This window comes from Leopardus geoffroyi, chromosome A2 (genome assembly GCF_018350155.1).
Source record: "Leopardus geoffroyi isolate Oge1 chromosome A2, O.geoffroyi_Oge1_pat1.0, whole genome shotgun sequence".
Classification (NCBI taxonomy): Eukaryota; Metazoa; Chordata; class Mammalia; order Carnivora; family Felidae; genus Leopardus; species Leopardus geoffroyi.
The window spans coordinates 5,798,219-5,821,867 of NC_059331.1; the positions used below are offsets into that span (position 1 = coordinate 5,798,219).

General features: G+C 61.7%; 1 protein-coding gene across 1 annotated transcript in view; it reads left to right on the forward strand.

Moving 5' to 3' along the window:
• Positions 1-406: 406 nt before the first annotated feature.
• The window catches only part of FBN3 (fibrillin 3), a 59,773-nt gene continuing 36,530 nt past the window's right edge, over positions 407-23,649 (forward strand). Inside the window, 31 exon segments of the mRNA XM_045496419.1 lie at positions 407-1,746; positions 1,883-1,965; positions 2,497-2,595; positions 2,786-2,875; positions 3,132-3,227; positions 4,773-4,970; positions 5,076-5,201; positions 5,335-5,460; positions 7,844-7,996; positions 8,114-8,296; positions 8,684-8,827; positions 8,900-9,019; positions 9,141-9,266; positions 11,691-11,813; positions 11,921-12,196; positions 12,484-12,537; positions 14,060-14,185; positions 14,280-14,405; positions 15,731-15,850; positions 15,990-16,127; positions 16,275-16,325; positions 16,586-16,711; positions 18,520-18,744; positions 18,925-19,050; positions 19,336-19,464; positions 20,679-20,762; positions 20,765-20,803; positions 20,981-21,106; positions 21,264-21,386; positions 21,534-21,659; positions 22,630-22,755. Of these exon segments, the coding sequence (XP_045352375.1) occupies positions 1,550-1,746; positions 1,883-1,965; positions 2,497-2,595; positions 2,786-2,875; positions 3,132-3,227; positions 4,773-4,970; positions 5,076-5,201; positions 5,335-5,460; positions 7,844-7,996; positions 8,114-8,296; positions 8,684-8,827; positions 8,900-9,019; positions 9,141-9,266; positions 11,691-11,813; positions 11,921-12,196; positions 12,484-12,537; positions 14,060-14,185; positions 14,280-14,405; positions 15,731-15,850; positions 15,990-16,127; positions 16,275-16,325; positions 16,586-16,711; positions 18,520-18,744; positions 18,925-19,050; positions 19,336-19,464; positions 20,679-20,762; positions 20,765-20,803; positions 20,981-21,106; positions 21,264-21,386; positions 21,534-21,659; positions 22,630-22,755 (3,985 nt within the window). The 5' untranslated portion in view covers positions 407-1,549.

Consider the following 23,649-nt stretch of genomic DNA (forward strand, 5'->3'; position numbering starts at 1 on the left):
GAGGGCCGCGGCCCGCAGGTGAGGGCGGAGCCGAGCGCGGTCGCGGCCCGGGGGCCCTCGGTCCTCGACCCTGCCGGGTGGAGAGCGCGGCCGGCGGGTCCCCCTCCTCGTCCGCGGAGCCCCGGACCGCTCGCTTCCCGCCCGGCGCCGTGCGCGCCTTCCCCGCTCATTCATTCGAGCACCTCCGGGACGCGGGGCGCGGAGGGCGGAGGGCGGAGGGCGGGGTGGGGGGGTAGGGGGGAGGAGGATGCCGGTCAGGGGTCAGGACTGGTCAGAGTCTCTACCCCCCCCCCCCCAGCCCGGGGACAGAGGGGGCGGGGAGCGAGGCGGCGTGCGCCCCGAGGCTGCCTGGAGAAGGCGAGGCTGCCTGGAGAAGGCGTCCTCCCCGCGCGGATTGAAGTGGGACAGCTTGGAGGCGAGAAAGGGGTGCCCCTCCCCAGCCAGGCTGAGGCTTCCCGACTCTCGCCAGGGTTGACAAGGGTCTCTCCCTTCCCAGAGGACCTGGGGACCACCCGGTCAGGCTCTCTTGGCACCCAAGGCCCAGAGAGGGGCAGCCACCGGCCCAAGGGCACACAGCAGACTTCCTGCACGTTCCCTACCCAGGACCAGTTCTTCTCTCTGGTCTGGAAAGTAGGAGCTGAAAGAGTCCCCCAGAAGGCCACTTGGTCTGTCTGCTGTCCTCCAAGTATTCAGCTTCCTTCCTCCTAACCCGCACCTGGTCATCTCCTTCACCTCCGTCTCTAGCCTCCTGCCCTTCCAGGTTCTGGAGAGAGCCAGCCACCTCCTCAGAGGGGGGGTGCACCCATCCTCTCCCTCTCCCCGCCTCTGCCTGGGCTTCAGCACTCACCCACCCCCAGCCCCTCACTAACTGCGTGATGGCTTTGATTTGCTCGTCTGTGCATTGGGCACAACAGCTATCCCTTCTCTGCTGGGTGGAGGGAGTGGGCCACCCTAATGTGCATCCGCCACCTGTCCCCCCTGCCCTCGGGTCCCCTCCCATCAGCCCTCCCAGCCAGGATTCCGGGAGTCTCCTCAATGCCTCCTGCCTCCTTTGGAACCAGCTTCCAACTCCTGGTGACTCGTCTCCTCATTCGTCCTGGAATTCTGTCCTCTCCCCTCTCTGGACCCCTGCCCCAGCCTCCTCACCTGCACGCTTCCTCCCAGGCCCCTGCAAGCCCTTCCACACCCCACCAAACACCCATTCTGCCTCTGTTCCTCCCGCTTCACGCCCTTCAGGGCTTCTCCATCGCCCTGGACCGCAAGTAGAAGTTCCACTCCACACTCCTCCCGCCTGTGCTCTCACTGCGCACTCTGCTCCCAGCACTCTTCTCTCAGCTAACTCTGAGACATCACACCTCCTCCAAGAAGCCTGCCCTGACTGTTCACCTGGTTTTGGGTCAGGGCTGGATGCCTCCCTGGGCTCTAGTACCTGTTCCCCGTCCCCTCACCCTGCCATCCAGCCGTCCCAGCCTCCTGGTTCCCCTGGGTACTCTGTAGCTTCTGCTGCCATTGACTCTGCTTCCCCTCTGCAGCCTCTGAGGGACGCACGATGGTTCTGAAAGGCCTGTGCTCAGCAAGGAGAAGGGCTGGGGCTTTCACCATGGCCTGGGGCCCCCTGGCTCGGCTCCTGCTGGCCTGGACGGCCCTGCTGTGCATGGTGGGTGCCCACGGCCGATGGGACAGGGCCTTGGAGTCTGCAGGTCCCGGACGTGTGCGGAGGCGTGGCAGCCCGGGCATCTTGCAGGGGTGCGTGGCTCCCGGCAACGCTGACAGGCCCCTGGGGTGTGGGCTGGGCTGGGCTGTCCTGATGGGTGGGGGGAACGAGGCCCAGGGGATGTCCTGCAGGGCAGGGGCTCACCCGCTGTGCCGCGCTCTCCCAAAGGCCGAACGTGTGCGGCTCCCGATTCCACGCCTACTGCTGTCCGGGCTGGAGGACACTGCCAGGCGGGAACCAGTGTGTCGTTCGTGAGTGCCATCGCCCTCTGGAGGCGGGGCGGGGGGAGGGGGACGCAGGGGGCGGGACGCCAGGGCAGCTCCCTAACCCCCTGGCAAGTCCAACCCTGTTTGCCAGCTGACTTGACCAGGAGCGTCAGGCTGAACCACAGGATTGGCCCTGGCCTGTCTTCAGGCTCCCAGGCCACCCTGCTATGTTCATTTCCTTTGCCTCACTGCCTCCTTGTCTCTGTCCCTGCCTGTCTGTCTCCCTCCCATTGTCTCTCCCCCCATCTGTCTCTATCTCTGCCAGTCTATACCCCCCACCCCCCAGGTTCTAGAATCTGACTCTACCCCCAGGAGAGCCCTCCACCTCCACACCACAGTCACCGACCCAGCGTCTCCGGCTTCTGTCCTCGGGGCTCAGCCCTTCTGGCCCAAAGAGCCCCTCTCCTCGTGGCTCCCACAGAAGCCCAGAGCCTTGCCTGGGCACTGGCGGGGTGGGGGCGGCACAGGATTCGGGTCCCAGCCCTGACTGGCTGTCACCTGCTCTGCCCATGCCAGCCGTCTGTAGGCACGCCTGTGGTGACGGCTTCTGCTCCCGGCCCAACCTGTGCACCTGTGCTGATGGGAAGCTGGCCCCCAGCTGCGGGGGAAGCCGAGGTGAGCGGGGAGATGGCCCCCCGGGGGCAGGAGGAGAAGGTTGGAGGCTCCCGGATGCCACTGGGGGCCCAGGCTGGTTTTGCCAGAGGACCGACCAGAGCCGGGCCGGGCCAGCCTCGTCTTGCCACCGATCTCGTGCATCTCGAGGGTTTGTCACCACTCTGCCGCATGTCCCTCCTCCCGTCCTTAGGGTGCAGCGTCAGCTGCATGAATGGGGGCAGCTGCCGAGGGGAGTCCTGTCTGTGCCAGAGGGGCTACACGGGCACGGTGTGTGGGCAGCGTGAGTATCTCCCGTGAACACCTGGGCCCGGGGGCCCAGAGGGCGGGTCTCTGCTGTCAGCTGCCCCCCCCCCCCACCACCCGCGGGCCACTCTTCTGGGACCAGGGAAGGGAGGGACATACGTACCCATCGTCACAGTCTTCTCATTGGGTCTGGGCCACACGGTGGGGATTCCTGGGTGAAAATGGGCTTTTCGGGGCCCCAGCTCCCTCTGCTGCGAGGGGACCTCAGGCCACCCTCCTCTCTTCCTCCACAGCCGTCTGTGACCGTGGTTGCCACAACGGGGGCCGCTGCATAGGGCCGAACCGCTGCGCCTGTGCGTATGGCTTCATGGGGCCGCGGTGTGAGAGAGGTACCAAGCTGGGCGTGGGGTAGGGGCCTTGGGGGATGGCAGGGGGCTTCCCGGCAGCCCCTGCGATGTAGCCAGGCCCTGGGAGGCTCCAGCTGGCCTCCTTTCTATTGTCCCTGGTGCTGTGAAGGGCAGAGAAACTGCTGCTCCAGGGAAGGGCATCAGGGAGGGCTTCCTGGAAGAAGAGATAAGTCAGAGTTCATGAGATGGACAAGCCTCCCTTTAATGCACCCCCCCCCATTGTCAAAATACTCCCACAGCTGAGGTGGGGCGGGGGTCATCTGTTGGGAGGCAACGGTGTTTTGTGAAAAGTTGAATGTGGGGCAGGCGGAAATAGCTGGACAGCCGGGCCCGGGGCTGCCCCGTCCGTGGGCCCGAAGGCGAGCGGATGGTTGAGGTTCTGGTGGAAGACAAGCGAGGGTGACTCAGGGTGCGTAGAAAGCATGGAGCCCAGGGGAAGCTGAGAAGGAGAAAGCCAGCAGGAGTGGGCAGCGGTGGGGATGCCGGGCTGGTGAGGTTTCGGCTGCGGGAGCCACGAGGCTGCCCCGCGTGTGTGGCCCAGGAGCCCAGGCCGGCGGAGGTGGGCGGACCCCAGCGTTGGGAGGTGATGCTGGAGGAAAAGAGCCATCTGTGGCCAAAGCCGGGGTGGGGACGGTGTAGCTATGAGTCAGAGGCTGGAGGGACTGGGAGGGTCACCTCGGTGCGAGCCGGGTGCTTTTGGGAACTGGAATTCGGGCTGACCGATGGGGAAGGGGAACAGCGTGGGGTGGCTGAGGGGGAGGAGGGTCGGTGGGGCGGGTGAGAGAGGGAGGCCTGAGTGGGTGGTGGCTGGTGAGGGCCCCAGAGAGAGGCAGGAGACAGGGGGATTCCAGAGTTCTGGGTGAATTAGGTGAGATTCTGGAACTGTTTGGGCTTAGTGGAGTCGGGACCATTGCTGGTTTCTCCTCCATACGGGTCTAGGGGGCCCGGCTTTGCCTTCCCCTTCTGGGAGGGGCTTCCCTTGGTCTGTCGCCAGCCCCTTGATTGGAACCATCTGGAGGATGGAACCAGGGAGCCCACATCTGAGCCCGTGTACAGAGGTGGGGGCACTCAAGAGACCACCTTTGGCCGGGCTCAGGGCTCAGGGGTGTGGTGTTGTGCTGGGTCCCTCCTCGAGTCTGGGAGATCTGGCAGGGCCTGGCCTGCACTCAGGGATGAGACAGGCTGTCCTGCTGGGTATCTATGGTCTCTGCCCAGGCCTGAGGGGAGGGTGGGCCAGGGGAAGTGGTCGGCTTCTCTGACATGCTCTGGTCTTTGTGGACTTGGAGGTCCTGGCCTCTCTTTTGGAGGTTGGTTGGGGAATGCTTTGGGGAGAAAGGGTTTTGAAGGGTGAATAGGAGTTCATCTGATAGGGCTGGGGTACAGCATGAGTAAAGGCTGCTTGCTGTATTGGTAAAGGAGGCCACAGCAGTGGTCCGAGTAACAGAGGTAAGGGCCCGAGCTGGGGCTGCAGGGATGACAAGTTCTGGGGCGGGGGCAGCTGAAGTAGCCAGCTACCCTGTCTCACAGACTATCGGACGGGCCCCTGCTTCGGTCAAGTGGGCCCTGAGGGGTGCCGGCACCAGCTGATCGGCCTCGTGTGCACCAAAGCACTCTGCTGTGCCACCGTGGGCCAGGCCTGGGGTGTCCCTTGTGAGCTCTGTCCTGCACAGCCTCACCCCTGTCGCCGAGGCTTCATCCCCAATATCCACACGGGGGCCTGTCAAGGTAAGGGAGTCAGCGAGTAGGGAGGACGGTCCTGGGGGCCAGGGCTGAATGGGATCCCTTGCAGCCTTGGTTCTTCCCTCTGACGGGCCTCTCATTCCCTTGCAGATGTGGATGAGTGTCAGGCCGTCCCGGGCCTGTGCCAGGGGGGCAGCTGCATCAATACCGTGGGTTCCTTCGAGTGCCGCTGCCCGACTGGACACCGGCTCAGTGAGAACGGTGCCAAGTGTGAAGGTGGGCGATGGGGAGGGTGACGACTAGGGGCCTCCTTTGGCTCCGGGCAGCTCAGGCTCCCCTGCAAGGAGGAGGAAGAGGAGGGGTACAGCTGGTGGCAGACCCGCTTCTGACTAGGCATCCGTCTACACAGATGTGGATGAGTGTGTCAGCGTGCTGGGCCTCTGCTCCGGGGGCGGCTGCACCAACACAGCTGGCAGTTTTGTGTGCACCTGTCCCCGTGGGTTTGCCAGCAGCCTGGATGGCTCCCGCTGCCTGGGTGAGCTGGGGCCTGGGGGGTGCTGGAGGGACAGGGGGCGGTTAGGAGACAGGCCCCGTGCTCAAATATATTTGCAACCCTTCGGCCCTTGGGCTCCTCTAGCCCTCGGGTCTCTATGTCCTTCTGTCGTTTCTGGAACAGGGTTCCCTCCCCTCTGGCTTCCTGGCTCCCTACCCATTAGCCCTTGTGCTCTCTGGACCCCAGTCTTTAAGCCCCTTACTTCCGCCCCGCCCCTCTCCCGCCGCCCCGCCCCTTGCCCCGCCCCTCTGCCCCTCGGACGCCGGACTCCGTGCCCTTCTGGCTCACTGGCCACCCTTGCTGCCTCTCTGGCTCCCTGTCTCTATGCCTCCTGACCCTCTGGCCTCAGTCTCTGTGCCCTTCTACCCATTGCTTTGTCTTCTAAAGAGACTTCCCAGAGACTTCTAGAGAGTTCCCCATCTTCCCCCACACCCTGTGTCTGAGAGAGGGAAACAGACCCAGAGGGGGAGGCTTGCTTGAGCCAACTCAGTAAGTCCAGAATATATGGCCATACCCAGCTCCTCAGACCGCCCCCCCCCACCCCCCAGCCAGGATGAGGTCCCCTGGGCCATGCCTCCTACCGAGGCCCACACTCCTGTCAGCCCCCCACTCCCACCCTGGACCCCCTCCTGGGAGGCGGGGGACCTTTGGGCTCTCACTCCCTGTCCTGCTGTCCTGCTGAGCTGGTCATTAGACTTTAGACATTGCTGGTGGTTAATGAGGTTGGCCAGGAATATGGCCACTTGTGGGGGGGGGGGGATGGGCAGAGCCCTGGTTTGGGGAGGAGCGAAGGGGTTTGGCAGTTCCCCAGCATCACCAGGGCCCCTCTGGCTGGGCCTCTACCAGGCAGGGTTGGGAGTATTGTGTTTGGAGTTCTGCCAGTGTGCTGTGGCCAACACCAGACCTTCTACGCCTCCACCTCTGGGGGCCATCATGGCCAGCGTAGACGACACCTCTGGGCAAGTCCCCTGGAATCAAGGGTGGAAAAAGGGGGTCTTTCCCATCCACTAAACAGTAGAGCCTAGATTTGAGCCAATGTCCTGGGTGCCAACTGCTACCTGAGCTGCTCACAAACTCTGTGATCTCAGGCAAGTGTCTTAACCTCTCTGTGCCTCAGCTTCCTTATCTGTGAAATGGGGATTGTGGCGATACCTACCTCTTGGAGTCGTGGGGAGGATTAAATACAATTTTGGAGTGATTTGCCCAGGGCTGGATGTGGTGGGCATGCAATACACATTCACAAAGACGAGAGAGCGGTGTAGATGGGGCGCTTGGCTGGGCCCGATCACCGTGGGTGCTTTGTGAGCAGAAGCAGCATCGTTTTTGTTAAAATCCTCACATTCTGTCTCTGTCTTCCCTACTTGAGAGGCGGCTGCTTGGTCAGATCCCCTGGGGTTTGGGTATCTGCGCTCCCATCCCTCCTCCCTCTTTAGTGGCTGTGTGACCTTGAATGAGTCTGTTGGCCTCTCCTCCTCTGGGCAGGCCTTGTCCCCCTCAACCCACCTTTCAAGGGCTGGGATGGTACCCCAGCTATCACACGTGCACCTGGGGTCCAGCTGGGGAGGTAGAAATGTTTGCTTGTTTTCTCAGCCCTGGGCGGGGCAGGACAGGGGCTGCTGTCCGGGGCCCTCCCTGCTGGTGGGAGAAGTTTCACTGTGGGCCACTGGCCAGGATTTGTGTGCTTTTAAGCCAAAAATACTCTTTGGGCCTGAGAAATCTGGTCACTGCATAAAGCTGTCAGCCCAAGAACAGAGTGGGATGTGGAAGAGTGTCCGTGGTTCTCGTGTCTGGGGAGCCTCTGGTTCGGTCCCCCTGGGGCTGCAGTCCGTGGTCATGAATCCAGCAGTCTGCTCCTTGGGCTTCTTCTCACATCCACAGCCTCTTAGGTTTCCCCAGATTCCCAGGGCTGGCCGGTGAGGGCACACAGCCGCAGATCCTGGCGTCCTTGCTTGAGCATTCAGCCTGACCTCCCAACCCGGGCAGCCCCCCCAAACTAAAGGGTCTATCCTCGGTGTGGTTGAATGCCCGCAGGGACAGGGAGCTTACTGCCAACGCCAGCGGTAGGCATCAGAATGCTTTTACTTGGAATGAGCCCAAATCTATCTCTCTGGGATCATTTGGAAATCTTGGTAATAAGAGTCTCATTCAGTGACAATCGGCCATGTGCCCCACAGGGCACCCTCCACTTTTCCATCCCGGCGACTTTCTTCTGAGGTGAGGTGGATGGTCTGAGCATCCCCATTCGATGGATGGGGAAACCGAGGCACAGAGCGGCAAGGAAACCTGTTCTGCAGGTTCTGCAGTGTTGATGGAGCTGGGATTTGAACCCAGGGCTGGTAACAGATCCTTCCCGTCCCCGTTGCAGACCACCGGGCTGGCACCTGCTTCTCGGTGCTGATCGTGGGCCGCTGTGCCGGAGACCTTGCTGGCCGTTACACTCAGAGGCAGTGTTGCTGTGACAGGGGCAGGTGCTGGGCTCCCGGCCCAGCCCCAGAGCCGTGTCCTCCGAGGGGCTCTGGTGAGTGGCCTGGGGTTGCCCCCCTCCTTCCTCTGCCCCCACCCAGAGCTCCTGCCTGAAGACTGCGGCCCCTGGGGCACGACTGAGGGCCTGGCCTCAAACTCTGCTTCCCTGCAGATGAGTTCCAGCGACTGTGCGTGCAGGGGCTCCCGCTGCTGCCCTCCTATCCCGGCCCCTTCCCTGGTCTCCCTGGCTTTGGATCCAACGGCGTGGGTCCTGGCCTTGGGCCTGCGTGGCACAGCCCCCATGGCTCCAATGGGCGTGGCGTTCCCGGCCTGGGCCTTGGCAACGCCCATATTGGTGAGGCCTGGGGCTTGGGAAGAGGCATCCGAGACCTAGGGGAGGGGGTCCAGGCCTCAAGGGGAGGGTCAGGGCTTTGGAGTGGGCGTCCTGGCCTGGGCAGTAGAAAGTATGACAGCGGTCTGGGGGTGCGGGTAGATGTGGGATCTGGGCCTCAAAGTCAGGGTTCAGGCCTTGGGTAGGGGTCTGGTGCGGGGGGCGGGGGACAGGTCTCACTCCATGGTGAGGGTCTGGGCCCACAGTGGGGTGTCAGCCGGTGTGGGGGGGGGGGGTCTGCGGCTAGGGCGGGACTCCAGGCTGAAGTGGGCGGGGTTCCAGCCTCCGCGTGGGCGTCCACACCCAGAGGCCCCGCCTAGACTCAGGTGCGCCTGCTGTCCCCGCCCTCAGGCACAGCCACCCTGAACCAGACCATCGACATCTGCCGGCATTTCACCAATCTGTGTCTCAATGGCCGCTGCCTGCCCACCCCTTCAAGCTACCGCTGCGAGTGCAATGTGGGCTACGCACAGGACGTTCGCGGGGAGTGCATCGGTGAGCGGCGGCCGGGTTGTGGGGGGGGGGGCGCACCCCACCGGGTGGGGGCTCAGGGTCCTCTGCCCACAGACGTGGACGAATGCGCCAGCAGCCCCTGTCACCACGGAGACTGCGTCAACACCCCCGGCTCCTACCGCTGCCGGTGCCACGAGGGCTACCAGGCGGCCGTGGCCAAGCAGGCGTGCGTGGGTACGGCCGTCGGTCGGAGAGCGGGGGCGCTGGGGTTGCCCTGCCGGCGGGAGCCTGCTTCGGCGGCCTGAGCCCGAGTCTGACCGCCTGCCACCTCCCCCGCGTCCCCACCCCCACCCAGACGTGGACGAGTGCCTTGTGGGCAGCAACCTCTGCCACCGCGGCCGCTGCGTCAACACAGACGGCAGCTTCCGGTGTGCCTGCAACGCGGGCTTCGAGCTCGGCCCGGGGGGCAAGAACTGTGTGGGTGAGTTGGGGGTGGGCAGGTGGGTAGGGGGGCTTGGGGGCCCCGGTGGCTGCCGGTGGGGCCCACCTTGCCGGTCTCCTCTGTGGCACCACCCACCTCCGTCCCTAAGGCAGAGAGAGCCCCCGCTCCCACTCCTGAACCCAGCCAGCCTGCTCGGGATCCTTCTTGCGCCGCGGCCCCTGCCGCCCCTCGGAGTCGGCGCGGGGGCCCTCCCCGGCCGCAGCGACCAGGCTGGCTGGCCTGGGGCCATCCCAAAGTCCACCTGGGTCCTCGGGGTGGTCCTGCACCACCGTCGTGCCGCACCTGCCAGTGCCTCGGGGGTGGCCTGCCACATGTCCGTGCCCCCCCCCCCCCCCCAGCCCTTGCAACCCATCACAGACACTTTTCAGAGCGAGCGGCCAGCCTGGTGCCGCCACCACCCCTGGGAAGCCCTCAGCCAACTAACTGACTCCTTCGTTCCCTCCCTCCTGCGTTCGCTCCCCGAATCCCAGCAGGGGCTGTCCGACCCCGGTCCTGTCCTGTCCTGTGGCAGTCTGGCTGAGAGCGTGGGATCAGGGCCATGGGGTTCGGGGAGCGTGTGTGAGCGCCTCGCCCCTGCTGGTGGCTGAGGGATGTGCCCGTGGGTGGAGGGGCACATCTTGTTTCTTCACCCCTCAGCTGGTGGACGTTGGGGCTGTTTCCACTTTTCCCGATTATGGGTATACTGCGATTGACATTCCCGCGCAGGTTGTTGTGTGCATCGCTCATTCATTCATTCACTCGTTCCTTTCTGCTTTTTTTTTTTAATTTTATTTTAAATTTTTTTTAATTTACATCCAAGTTAGTTAGCATATAGTGCAACAGTGATTTCAGGAGTGGATTCCTTAGTGCCCCTGACCCATTTAGCCCATCCCCCCCCCACCCCCTCCAGTAACCCTCAGTTTGTTCTGCATGAGTCTCTTCTGTTTTGTCCCCCTCCCTGTTTCTATGTTATTTTTGTTTCCCTTCCCTTATGTTCATCTGTTTTGTGTCTTAAAGTTCTCATATGAGTGAAGTCATATGATTTTTGTCTTTCTCTGACTAATTTTTCTTCGCATAATCCCCTCCAGTTCCATCCAGGTAGGTGCAAATGGCAAGACTGCATTCTTTTTGATTGCCGAGTAATACTCCATTGTATATACAGACCACATCTTCTTTATCCTTTCATCCAGCAATGGACATTTGGGCTCTTTCCATACTTTGGCTGTTGTCGATGGTGCTGCTATAAACATGGGGGTGCATGTGTCCCTTCGAAACAGCACACCTGTATCCCTTGGATAAGTACCTAGTAATGCAATTGCTGGGTCATAGGGTAGTTCTATTTTGTTTTTTGAGGAACCTCCAGACTGTTTTCCAGAGTGGCTGCACCAGCTCGCATTCCCACCTTTCTGCTTTTTTGACGTAGTCCTTTTTGCTCAGAACGGATACTTTGATACTCATTTCTGCACCTACCGCTTCCTTACAGTGAGACCAAGTTCTTGTCAACTGTCCCCCCCCCTTTTTTTAATGTTTACTCATTTTTGAAAGACAGAGAGAGACAGAGCACAAGCAGGGGTGGGGCGGAGAGAGAGAGGAGGACACAGAATCCGAAGCAGGCTCCGGGCTCTGAGCTGTCAGCACAGAGCCCGACGCGGGGCTCGAACTCAGGGACCGCGAGATCGCGACCTGAACCAAAGTCGGGCTCTCAACCGACTGAGCCACCCAGGCACCCCACCCCTTTTCTTTTCTTTTTTCAAAAATTCTTTTAACGTTTATCTTTGAGAGAGAGAGAGAGAGAGAGAGAGCGAGTGGGGGAGGGGCAGAGGGAGGAGGGGACAGAGGATCTAAAGTGGGCCCCCGAGCTGACAGCCCAGAGCCCGACGCAGGGCTCAAACCCACGAACCGCGAGGTCATGACCTGAGATGAAGTCAGTCGCTCAACCACCCGAGCCACCCAGGCGCCCCTGTTCTCCCCTATTCTTTGTTTGAATTGAGGTGAGATTCACAGCACCACCTCCTTTATTAAAGACCAAAATTGCAGCAAAACATACATAGCCTCAAACCATTTTGACCATTTTTAAAGGGACGATTTGGTGGCGTTTCGTACAGGCTGGTGCAGCCACCACTCTTTGCCTTTGAACAAATATTTGTGCACCGACCTGTGCCAGGAGGAAGATACAGGTGGAGCCAAAGACCCCCTGCCCCCACGTGAGCGTGGCCCAGGAGCGCTCACGTTCCAGCAGCCAGACTGACAGCCAAGCGGACAGAGCCAGTTGCCTGGTGGGGCTCCCAGCCCCTGGGTGGGGTCCTGGGGGCTCAGCCCTCACTCTGCTGTGCAGAGGAGAAGTGAGGGGGGGGGGCCGGTCTGTGAGGAGGGCCGGCAGAGCCAGGGGCCGGGGTGGGGCTCCAGCCTCTCCGGTGTCCCTAGATCACAACGAATGTGCCACCACCACCATGTGTACCAACGGAGTGTGCCTCAATGACGACGGCAGCTTCACGTGTCTCTGCAAATCCGGCTTCCTACTGGCACCTGGTGGCCGCGACTGCGTGGGTGAGGCCCGGTGGCCGGACACATGGGCTGGGCAGGGGGTGGGGTGCGGTGGGGCCCGCTGGGACCCGTTGCAGAGCCTCCCCGTGCCCCCCCCCCACCCCCTGCAGACATCGACGAATGCCAGACTCCGGGCATCTGCATGAACGGCCGCTGCACCAACACCGAGGGCTCCTTCCGCTGCCACTGCTTGGGGGGGCTGGCGGTGGGTGCGGACGGCCGCGTGTGCGTGGACACCCACGTGCGCAGCACCTGCTACGGGGCCCTGGAGCGGGGCTCCTGCGCACGCCCCTTCCCCGGGGCGGTCACCAAATCTGAGTGCTGCTGTGCTAGCCCAGACCACGGATTCGGGGAGCCCTGCGAGCTCTGCCCTGCCAAGAACTCCGGTGAGCGTCCTGCTGCCTGGCCCAGCCTGCCTTTGTGTCCCTGTAGACCTTCCAGTTCATCACCCTGGGGGTGGGCGGGGACAGGCGTCTTGGTTCCTATGGGGTGTGGGGGGGCATCTCTCTGCTGGTGACTCTCCCCAAGAAGACACCGCAGGAAGTTGCTGTCTCCGTTGGGGGAGGCAATCGGGTCCCAGACTCCTGCTCCACACCAAGGGGTCACGTCCTTGGGAGTGGCTTGGGTGCAGCGATGACCACTGCCCCCTCTCCCCCTGTCTCTGCCACCCCAGCTGAGTTTCAGGTTCTGTGCGGCAGCGGTCTGGGCATCACCACGGATGGTAGAGGTGAGTGGCAGCGGGTGTCGGGAGAGGGCAGGGGGGCGGGGTGCTGGCTGGGCACCGTGTCAGTTTGCGGAGGCTGTCGTAGCCCGGCACCGCGGGCTGGGGGAGGGCGGGGGGCTTCAAGCACAGAAATTTATTCCTCCAGAGCTATGGAGCCTCAAAGTCTGAGATCAACGTGTAGATAGGGTTGGGAGAACCTGTTCCTTGCTTGTACTCCCAGCTGCCTGTGGTCACTGGAGTTTTGGTGTTCCTTAACTTGCAGAAGGAGCCCCAATTTCCGCCTCCGTCTCTACGTGGGGTCCTCCCTGCGTGTGTCTGTGTCTGAATTCCCCCCTTTTATGGGTATGCAATCATCCTGGAATGTGTGGGGGGGTCCACCCTAACGACCTTGTTTTACCTGGATCACCTCTGCAAAGACCCCGTTTTGCCATAACGTCCAATGCTGAGGTCCTGGGGGTTTAGGATTTTAACATATGAATTTGGGGAAGACGCGACTCAACCCACAGAGCTAGAGATGGTGGGTGTGCAAAGCTGTGCTTTTTCCCACACCTCCTTTCCCTCCTGAGCTGTGATTTTTTTTTTGCCCTAGTTGCTCTCCAACCTCCCTGATTCTTGTCATTCCCCCCATGACCGACAGTCCCTACCCTGGGATCCCTGGCTTATCTCCCGTGGCCACAGCAGGTCTCAGCCCAAGGGGCCTTATCTGTGCAGGTGAAACCTGAAAGCAAAGGAAATTGCCCATGTGCGTGTCTCCTCATTGGTTTGCTGAATACACACATACACAGAGAGAGAGAGAGAGAAACCACACACACACACACACACACACACACACACACACACACACAGAAACAGCCTTTCTGCCTGAGTGGTAACCAAAGGACTTAGGATACAGTTGATTTTCCCTTGACCGCTGGGCCATTGGGGGAGGACAGACATCTGGATCACCACCCCCTCATCCAGTTAAAGGCACTGGCTCTGGAGCCAGATGCCTGGGTTCGAATCCCAGCCCTACTGTTTACTGGCTGAATAACCTGGGGCAGGTTACTTACCCCGTCTGTGCTTCAGTTTCCTTGTCTGTGAAGTGGGCACAATAATAGGACCTGTTCCGGGGCTGTTGTGAGGGTCAGTCGAGTTAATATGCACAAAATGGTAAGCCCTCCGGCGACGGTAGCAAGTATGACTGCCTTTGTTCTGATCGTGTTGCCGCGGTACAAGGGTTTGCTCCAGGGGCGCCAGACTGAGGACGGCTCTGCCCCCAGGAACATTTGGCACTGTTTGCAGAAATACTGGGAAGGGTGCCTTTGGCGTTTCGTGGGCGGAGGCCAGGGACGCTGTTCAGCGTCCTACAGTGCCCAGGACGGCCCCACAGCCAAGAACGGCCCCGAAGGGCCACCGTGCCGAGAAACGCTGGTTTAGAGGGAAATGAGGCGGGGTCTGGGCTGAAGCTCGGGCCTCCGCGGGGGGACCTGGCTTCTTGGAGGCTCCTAGGAGCCCGAGCAGCCGCTCTGTCGTCTTCCTGCTGCAGACATCAACGAGTGTGCCCTCGACCCCGACGTCTGCACCAACGGCATGTGTGAGAACCTTCGCGGCAGCTACCGCTGCGTCTGCAACCTGGGCTACGAGCCGGGCGCGGCCGGCAAGCAGTGCGTGGGTGAGCGTGCGCGGCGGGCGGCGGGCGGGTGCGCGGGCCTCCCCCCTCCGCAGACGCCCTCACCGCGCCCTCCCACCCCCACCCCTGCCCCTAGACGTGGATGAGTGCGCGCGCAACAGCCTCCTGTGCGACAACGGGCGGTGCCGGAACAGCCCCGGGAGCTACAGCTGCTCCTGCCCCCAGGGCTTCAGCTTCCGGCAGGACACGGAGACCTGTGAAGGTACAGCCTCCGGGCACACTGCGTGCAGCGTGCACGCACACAGACGCACACACGCTCGAACACTTATGCGTGCTGCGTGCGCCGTGTACACATGCATACACACTGTCAGACGCTCGTGCATGCTGTGTGTGCACACGGACACGCCCAGGCACGTGCTGCATGTGCTGTGTGCACGCACACACTCTCAGACACTTATGCATGCTGCGTGTGCCTACATGCATGCACTCGGGCACACACGCTGCATGGCACACGCACACACTTACACATTGCATGTGGCGTGTACACACAGGCGTACATGCTCAGGCACTTGCACGCGCTGCGTGTGGTGCGTGCACACAGACATGCTGAAAGACGCATGTATGCTCGTTACACACACATTCGCACTCACATAACTCGAAGACCAGTATATTCACGACTCGGTCTCACACAGTTATACACACTCATGGGTGCGTGCACTCAAACACACGCGTACCCCCATGCACACACTCCTTCTCACGTTTTACACACTTGAACTCAGCCACACACAGTCACACCCTGAGAGGCACACACTTGTGCGTGCAGTCACTCAGTTACGCAGACTGGTACTCACTCGACACACACACCCGTGTTCACACTCACAGACGTGCCCATGTAGCTACACACACTCAGGTGCACGCTCTCAGATGCGTGTGCCCACATCCTTATGCTTTCACACACTGAGATGTGTGTTCACACGCACGCACTTGTGCGTGCACACACATGCTCACACGCATGTTCAAGCATGCGCACACTTCGTATCGATGTCCTTATTCCCCAGCAGTCGTGTGGCCGTGCCCCCTCTGCATGACCCCACCTCTCCCTGGGCCTTCTGTCTTCTCTCCCTCCCCCCAGCAGCCCCGCTCGCCCTACTCCGGAGCGACTTCTGTCCCCCACCCTGTCCCATCAGCTGCCTGCTACCCGCTCCCCGGCCACATCCAGGCCTCTCCTCCCTGGGCTTTCCTCCTGCCCCTCAGTCGCGTCCTCTCTTGTGCGGTGACTCCCTTGAGGGCCACTGTTCCCATCGTGTCTGTCCCTCCACGGTGACATGTGTGTGCTCCTGGGACCCCGCGTGTCACCGTGCTTGTCCGAGCGCACAGCACGATTCGGTGCAAGCGTGCCTGTGCGTTTCCGTTCCTGTTCACCCTGCCTGCGTGCGTGTGCCTCCTCCAAGTACATGTGTGGCCACGCGTGTACCTGGGTGCATCCTATGTCACTGGACCCTGGCAGCCCCTGGGGAGACGGGGGTCCTGGTCAGCCGGGGCTTCCCCTCCCAGAGCTCAGGACCCGGTGGGGGACTGTCCTTGCAGACATCAATGAGTGCCTGTCCAACCCGTGTGTCAGTGGTGTGTGCCGGAACCTGGCCGGTTCCTATGCCTGTGAATGCGCCCCCGGCAGCCGGCTGGGGCCGTCCGGCACCGTGTGTCTAGGTGAGAGGCCCCGAGTCCCGTGGAGCAGCCACGACCCTGCTGCCCGGCCCCGCGTCCCACCCTGGGGAAGGCCGGGCTTCTGTGGGTCGACGTGCAGGTGTGGGCTGGCAGGTGACATGGATGGCCGCCTCCCCCGCAGACAGCACCAGGGCCACCTGCTGGCTCCAGGTCCAGGACGGCCGCTGCGAAGCGAACCTGCGCGGAGCCTCCCTGCGGTCCCAGTGCTGCGCCACCCTGGGGGCTGCCTGGGGGAGCCCGTGCGAACGCTGCGAGCCCGGTAATGCCCTGGGAGCCCCCCGGGGGGGGGGGGCTCTTGGGGTCCTCCCGGGCGTGGCCACTGTGGTCGCCTGGGTGCCTGTTGAGAGAACGGGGGTCTGGATAGAGAAAGTGACTCCTGTGCCCACTCTGGTTCTCCCAACCACAGACCCCGCCTGCGCCCGCGGCTTTGCCCGCATGACGGGGCTCACCTGCGAAGGTAACTCCCTGCCCCTCTGTGGTTCACCCCTCCCCGCGAGCTGCACACGGGCCGGTGCCTGTCGTGGGGGATGCCTGGGGTCCTGAAGTCTTTTGAGATCAAGGTAGAGATTGCCCTTCCTTGGGGTCTTCCCCGAGATTCCCCAGCCCCCGAAGCTGGCACTGTCCCCTTTCCGCCTCCCCGAGGACAGCCTGGGTGTCCTGAACCCCCAGCGGGGGAGCTCCAGCCCTTGCCTCTCCCCCTTTTCCACCCCTGCCCAGATGTGAATGAGTGCGAAGTCTTCCCCGGGGTCTGTCCCAATGGGCGCTGCCTCAACACTGCCGGCTCCTTCCGCTGTGAGTGCCCCAGCGGCCTGACTCTGGACACCACCGGCCGCCTCTGCGTGGGTGAGTCCACGTGGGACTGTGCAGGGCTGCCTGCCCTCCCTCCGTGGCCCCCACGCTGGGGACTGGAGACCCCTCCTAGGGACAGAAGGGACTGGGGAGGGGGTCCTCTGGGACCCTCTGCTCCCTGCTCATCTCTCGTTGACGTGTCTTGAAAGACATTTGTTTGGGGGTTTCACCCTTTCACTTACCTGCCCTTTAACAAGGCTCCTTGCTAACGGTAAGCTCTCGTAAAATACTATCTGCAACTTTTATTTATTCTTTCTTGTTACCAAAAAGGTTTACACGGGGCGGGGGGGGGGGGGGGACCTCTAGCATGCCCAGGAATCTCCCTCAGCATCCAGGGCTCAAACACTCACTCTGAATGGCTCCCCGTCAGGCTCAGAGATCTGAGACGTTTTCCCCCGGGGTGAGGGTTTCTCGATGTTGCCACTGTCCACATCTTTAAATAAAAAAAAAAAAAATTTAAGCGTATTTATTTTTGAGAGAGAGACAGCATGAGCAGGGGAGGGGCAGAGAGAGAGAGAGAGAGGGAGAGAGAGAATCCCAAGTGGGCTCCTTGCTGTCAGCACAGAGCCTGATACGGGGCCCGAACTCACGAAACCGTGAGATCATGACCCGAGCCAAAACCAGGAGTCACACGCTTAATCAGCTGAGCCCCCCAGGCGCCTGCCACTCTCCACATCTTGAAGCGGACATTTCTTGGCCAAAAGCATGCCAAGCAAACAGGGCTCTGCCCGGTTTCTCCCCACAGTTGGCTAATAGCCTCCTCGTAGGTGCCTTCTCAACTTTGCTTGGCTTCTGAACCGAGTTTTAGGTGGGTCCTCCCACTGGCCCCCAAATCTAACCAAGGAAAGAAAGGAATCGGGGAAAGAGAAAAAAGCCATCGCATTACAGGACCGGTGTGCTGAATTCAGGGCCCGGTGAACAGGGAGGTGCTGACTCCGGCCCCATCTGCTCAGACGTGACCATTAGCCCTGGGCCAGGGTACCCGTCCCTGTGTGCGTCGCAGGGTTCCCAGAGGTTCTCGAGGTTCTAAAACAAGGTCTCATCTTCAAACTGACCTGCCCGATCATGCATCCCTTCGGGAAACAGAAGTTTTCCTAGACCAGGGGTTCGGCAAACGTTTTCTGCAAAGGGCCAGGGGTAAATATTTTTGGCTTTGCGGACCACAAAGTCCCTGTTGAAGCTGCAGAGGTCTGTCGTGTAGCGCAAAAGCAGCCACAGGCAATTTGGAAACAAAGGATGTGGCTGCGTGTCAATAAAACTTTATTTACAAAAATAGGCGGCCGACCCCCAGGCTTGCAGTTAGGCTCTCTTGGACTCTTGTCTCTGGTCTTGATGGACGCTTATCTGGCATCGGATTGTTCTGAGGGCATCTTGCAGATCAAACACACACTCTGGAGCCAGATGGCCTGGGGTGAACGTGGTTCTGCCTTTCGCCGTGTGGCCGCGGACAAGCTACCTAACCCTTCTGTGCCTCAATTTTCTTGCCTGTAAAATGAACATGATGCTAATATTTTCATCTTGATGTCTATTTTGAGGATTGCATGGGTTGGGGAGCTTAGAACAGTGCCCTGCCCATAGCAAGCACCTTAACACAGCAAGGTATTGCCACTAAAATGTTGCATGACCTTGTTACGGAAGTGTTACCGCTGGGTGATGTAGAATGTCGATAATGGCACTCCCCTTGCGCCCTTCCTGTTGGGGAGGGAGTTTCAGACAGGTGCTGCTGAGGGAGACCTTATCGGCCATGTGACAGCAGGCACACCGAGGCAGGGGTGGGACCCAGTGACCGTCCCTCTGTGTAGACGTGCGCCTGGAGCCTTGTTTCCTGCATTGGGAAGAGGACGAGTGTGGGGCCGCCCTGCCCGGCAAGTACCGGATGGACGTCTGCTGCTGCTCCGTGGGGGCCGCCTGGGGGGATGAGTGTGAAGCATGCCCAGAGCCGGAGTCCCCGGCATTTGCCAGCCTATGTCCCCGGGGACTAGGCTTCGCCAGCCGGGACTTCCTGTCAGGCCGGCCCTTCTATAAAGGTGTGTTCGGGCGCGGGGAGCCTGGAGGATGGGGAGAGGGCACGGCACAGGCAAAGGCCCTGTGGTGGGAAGTGTGTTTGGGAGAGAGCAACGCGTCTGCAGTCAGACGTGTGAAATCTCAGGGGCAGACCCAGGGACCCTGGAGGGGTTTGACTGACATCTCGTGCTCCCGCACCGCAGACGTGAACGAGTGCAAGGCGTTCCCCGGCCTCTGCGTGCACGGCACCTGCCGCAACACCGTGGGCAGCTTCCGCTGCTCCTGTGCCGGGGGCTTCGCCCTGGATGCTCGGGGAAGGAACTGTACAGGTATGTGCCCACCCCGGGGGCGCCTGCAGGAGTGGGGGCTTCAGATCACACATGGGGTCCAGACCCACTCTTGGTCCTGCTGCCTTCTCTGGCCCTTGGGGATTCCGACTGTGAAAGGAGGGGCTGACAAAGGCGACCTCCGGGGTGGGGGGAGTTCCCTGCCCTCCTCTGATGTGCAGCCGCCACACCTCCGTCCCCATCCCTGGCTCAGCTCGGCAGCTCGGGGCTCCCGTGTAGCCTCCGTGACTACAGACGCGGAGGCTGGCCTTGCCCCTCTCTCCCCAGACATCGACGAGTGCCACATCTCCCCTGACCTCTGTGGCCGGGGCACCTGTGTCAACACCCCAGGCAGCTTCGAGTGTGAGTGTTTCCATGGCTACGAGAGCGGCTTCATGCTGATGAAGAGCTGCATGGGTAGGTGGCCGCAGGGCCATTGCGCGGGTGGCCCCGGGCAGGGTGATGCCTGTAGGGTCTTGGGGCTGAGGGGAGGGATGGTGAGGGCGTTGTTGTGATGGGCGAGGTGGGAGAGGCAGGTGTGGGAAAAAGCTGAGACCAGCAAATCTGGGTGCCAGGTGGTGGCATCCCCAAAGGCAGCCGGATGTCGGGTCTGTCATGCAGAGTTGAGTCCTAGGGACCCAGATTTGGGTGAGTTCTCCCAGAGCAGGTGTAGCGTGAGAAGAGGAGGAGGGCCCTGGAGAGAGGAGCCCCCCCTTCCTTCCTTCTTTCCCTCCCTCCCTCCTTCCTTCCCTCCTTCCCTCCCTCCCTCCTTTCTTCCCTCCCTCCCTCCTTCCCTCCCTCCTTCCCTCCCTCCTTCCTTACTTCCTCCCTCCCTGCTGCCTTCCTGCCTGCCTTCTGCTTTTTTCTTCATTCAGTGAACATTTCATGCCCCTCTACTGAGGGGAGCCACAAGGAGCTCAGTAGCAGACAGCCAGGCTCTTGGAGCTCATGACCTGATGGGGAGACAGATGTTGATAAAATTAATCCCTGGAGAAATGCAAAATGGCCACTGTGAGAAGCGCTTGAGAGGGCCACGCGGTAGGGTAGAGTGTGGTCCCCAGGGACATGTCCTGTTCTGTGGGCCTTGAGGTTGTGGCTGAGAGTGGGAGTAAATGTGGTGAAGAGGGGCTGCGAGAGCAGCCTGAAGGGAGAACAGCAGGTGCAAAGGCCCTGGGGTGGGCCTGAGGGGTGGAAGGGGTTTCTGTGCGGTGAGCCAGGTGGAGGAAACAGCAGGTGCAAAGGCCCTGGGGTGGGCCTGAGGGGTGGAAGGAGGTACTCGAGACTGGAGTTCAAGGCAGGGGGTGGCACAGCCTGTTCCTGCTGATGCGTGCACCTTGCCTCCCTGCGGAGTCCTACAGCGTTGCTTCTCAGGGCCTCCTTCAGTGACTCGAGGAGTGTCGGCCTCATGGCCCTGATTCTCCTGAGGATTCCAGCTTCCTTCTTGGACTGACCTGCCCCTGCTCCTCCCAGCGCACACCCCGCTCCCTGGGTCATCAAGCCCAAGCCTCCAGGCTCTCCCGGCTGTGGCCAGGGTGACGGGGCTGGGGACCGCAGGGAGAAGCTTTCCACGAGCCACGCCGCGCCCACCCTGGTCGGTGCCTTCACACCCGCTCTCTCTTGCACACGCGCAGACGTGGATGAGTGTGCGCGGGACCCGCTGCTGTGCCGGGGAGGTACCTGCTCCAACACGGACGGGGGCTACCAGTGTCATTGCCCCCCGGACATGCGCTGACGGCCAAGGGCACTGCCTGTGAGGGTGAGTGTGCAGCAGGCATGCGAGCGAGAGTGGTGTGGTGTGAGTGAGTGGTGGGCGTGTGCACTTGTGCGTGCCCTGTGAGAGTGTGTGCGTGTGTCCGAGTGTCTCAGGGACCCCACGCTGGGTCATCGCCTCTGCTCACACTGGGCCCCCGCCGGCCACGTGCTCCCCCCGCAGATGTCGATGAGTGTTCCCTGAGTGATGGCCTGTGTCCCCATGGCCACTGTGTCAACGTCATCGGGGCCTTCCAGTGCTCCTGCCACGCTGGCTTCCAGAGCACAGCTGACCGCCTCGGCTGCACGGGTGAGACTGCGCCCACCTGCCCCACGTGGGCACCAGCCCCCAGCCCCCAGTCCCCGCCACCGTGGCGGTCCTTCCTGGCCTCAGTTCCAGACCCCACTCCTGCTCCCCACCCCCCGCCCCGTCAGCCCCGTGCTCGAGCCTGCCCTGCCTCCCACAGATATCAACGAATGCCGCACTGGGAACGGTGGGTGTGACGTGCACTGCACAAACACCGAGGGCAGCTACCGGTGTGGCTGTGGACACGGCTACTCGCTGATGCCCGACGGGAGGGCGTGTGCAGGTGCGTGGGATAGGGGATCCAACCTAGCTTGGCCCAGGCGAAGCCGGCCAGACCTGGGATAAGCCGCTGACCCTGTGGCCAGGTCCCCAGGGGCTGCTCCTCCGTCCCTGCCCGCCTACAGCCCAGCCCCCACCTCTGCTCCCCCAGACGTGGATGAGTGTGCGGAGAACCCGGACATCTGCGACGGAGGCCAGTGCGTCAACGTGCCGGGGGGTCACCGCTGCCTGTGCTATGAGGGCTTCGTGGCCACGCTGGACGCGAGGGCGTGTGTCGGTGAGGAGCCAGGACCGTGGGGCGGAGGAGACAGCGTCCGACCTCACACACCAGGCCTTCCCCAGGGGGGTGCGTGGGCAAGACAGACACCGGGTCCCGTCCCCGTCACGTGCAGGCGAGGGAGACAGGCTCTGCAGCAGCATGTGGCAGTCTGTGCGTGGCCACCAGTGCCCAGAGCCGACCACCACGCGCCAGGGCCTGGGGGCTCGGATTCACAGCAGCAGATACCCTGAACCTTGCTCTTGAAGTACGTCTATCGAGCCCCACTGTGTACCTGATGCACGCCCCGCTCCCGGGGCTACGTCTCAAGATTGTCACATGCCGAGGCGTTTTATGCAGAGGGGGGGCGAGCTCGATGGGAAAGGGCGCTCAGAACTGTGTTTTCTGAGACCGCTCGGGGACCGCGGGCTGTTCAGGCCGTGGTTCCCGTCCTCCCCTGGCTGCGGGGCGTCGCGGGGCCCCGGGAGCAGATGCGTCCTGGGTGCCCCATCAGGGCAGCGCTGGGGCCCGAGCGGGGAAGTTCCAGGAAGGGAAGGTGTAATTCTCTCCGAGGAAAGACGTGTGTGCAGCCCCAGCGCAGCTCAGCGTTCCCGATCGCGGGAGTCTTAGGAAGCCCTGAAGCACCTCGGCGCAAATGACACAGGGAACTGTCTACTGCTCCACGCCCTTCTTGCTGCTCCCTGTTGGCGTAAAGGCTCTGAAAAGTCCTGTAGGAGAAAAACCCTAACTCTGCGCGCTCTAACTGTCCTCAGCTATAAAATCCTTTTGGGAACTTGTGCCCAGTGTGTCCCACAGGGTACGCGCTGGAAAACGCGGACGAGACAGCGGTCTGGTGGCGGAACCAGAAACGCGCGCGGTCCCGGAGACGGGCACCGAGAGCCTCCACGCGGGGGAGCGGCGTGGCAGGGCACCCGGCAACGCTCGGGCACCCCCTCCGCCCTCACCTGCTTGTCCTCCTGTCACCCCGCAGACTTGAACGAGTGTGAACTGAAGCCCCACCTTTGCCTCCACGGGGACTGTGAGAACACAAAAGGCTCCTTTGTCTGTCAGTGCCATCTGGGTTACATCATCAGGAAGGGGGCCACGGGCTGCTCCGGTGAGCTGGCGGTCGGTGGTGTGGCACGGGGGGCTCCGAGGGGCCAGCTCGGGGGTCGTGGGGTCCCTGCCCCGTCCCCCGGGGCTGAGCACGGCCAGAGTTCATTCTCCCACATTTCCGCGGGTAGGGCCTCGTGTTCAAGCGGGAACAGGACCCAGTCGGGTGCCCCTGGGGCTCCCCTCTAGCCCCCAGCTCTGCGGGCCCCAGGTGTCCGTGGCAGCGTTCCCAAAGCATGCCAGCCTGATGACGCGACACCCTACGGGGGCGAACGTTTCCACGGTTCGTTAGTCAGCTGACTCAGGCTCCTAGCGCGGTCGTAACAAATTCCTACCAGTCTCAGGGCTCAGAACCGCAGAAACGTATTCTCTGTCCGGAACAGTTCCCAAGCCCAGAAATCTGAAATCAGCACGTCCGCAGGGCTGCGGGGGCTCAGAGGGGGAATCTATCCCACGCCTCTACTTGCCTTCTGGCGGTGGCCAGGAGTCCCCATGTGCCTCGTCAGCGTGTCGCTCTACTCTCTGAGTCTGTCTTCACGTGGGTTGTCCCTGTGTCTGGGTCCAAATTTCCCTCTTATGAGAATGCCAGTCGCTGGATTAGGGCCACCAGAATCCAGGATGACCCCATCCTAACCTGGTTACATCCACAAAGACCCTGTTTCCAAATAACGTCCTGTGCACAGCTTCCGGGCATTAGGACAACACGAACGTATCTTTCTGGAGGACACAAAGATACACTGATGTGGTTATTTTAAGGCGTGTTAGAATCCGACGTTATGTAGCAGCCTCAAATCCATGACTCTTTAGAGCCTGTTGTTGATGTAAAGTTGGCTCTTAAAATACGTTTACCTAACTAACAGTGAGGAAGCATGGGAAGCAATGTTCGGGAACCAGGAGC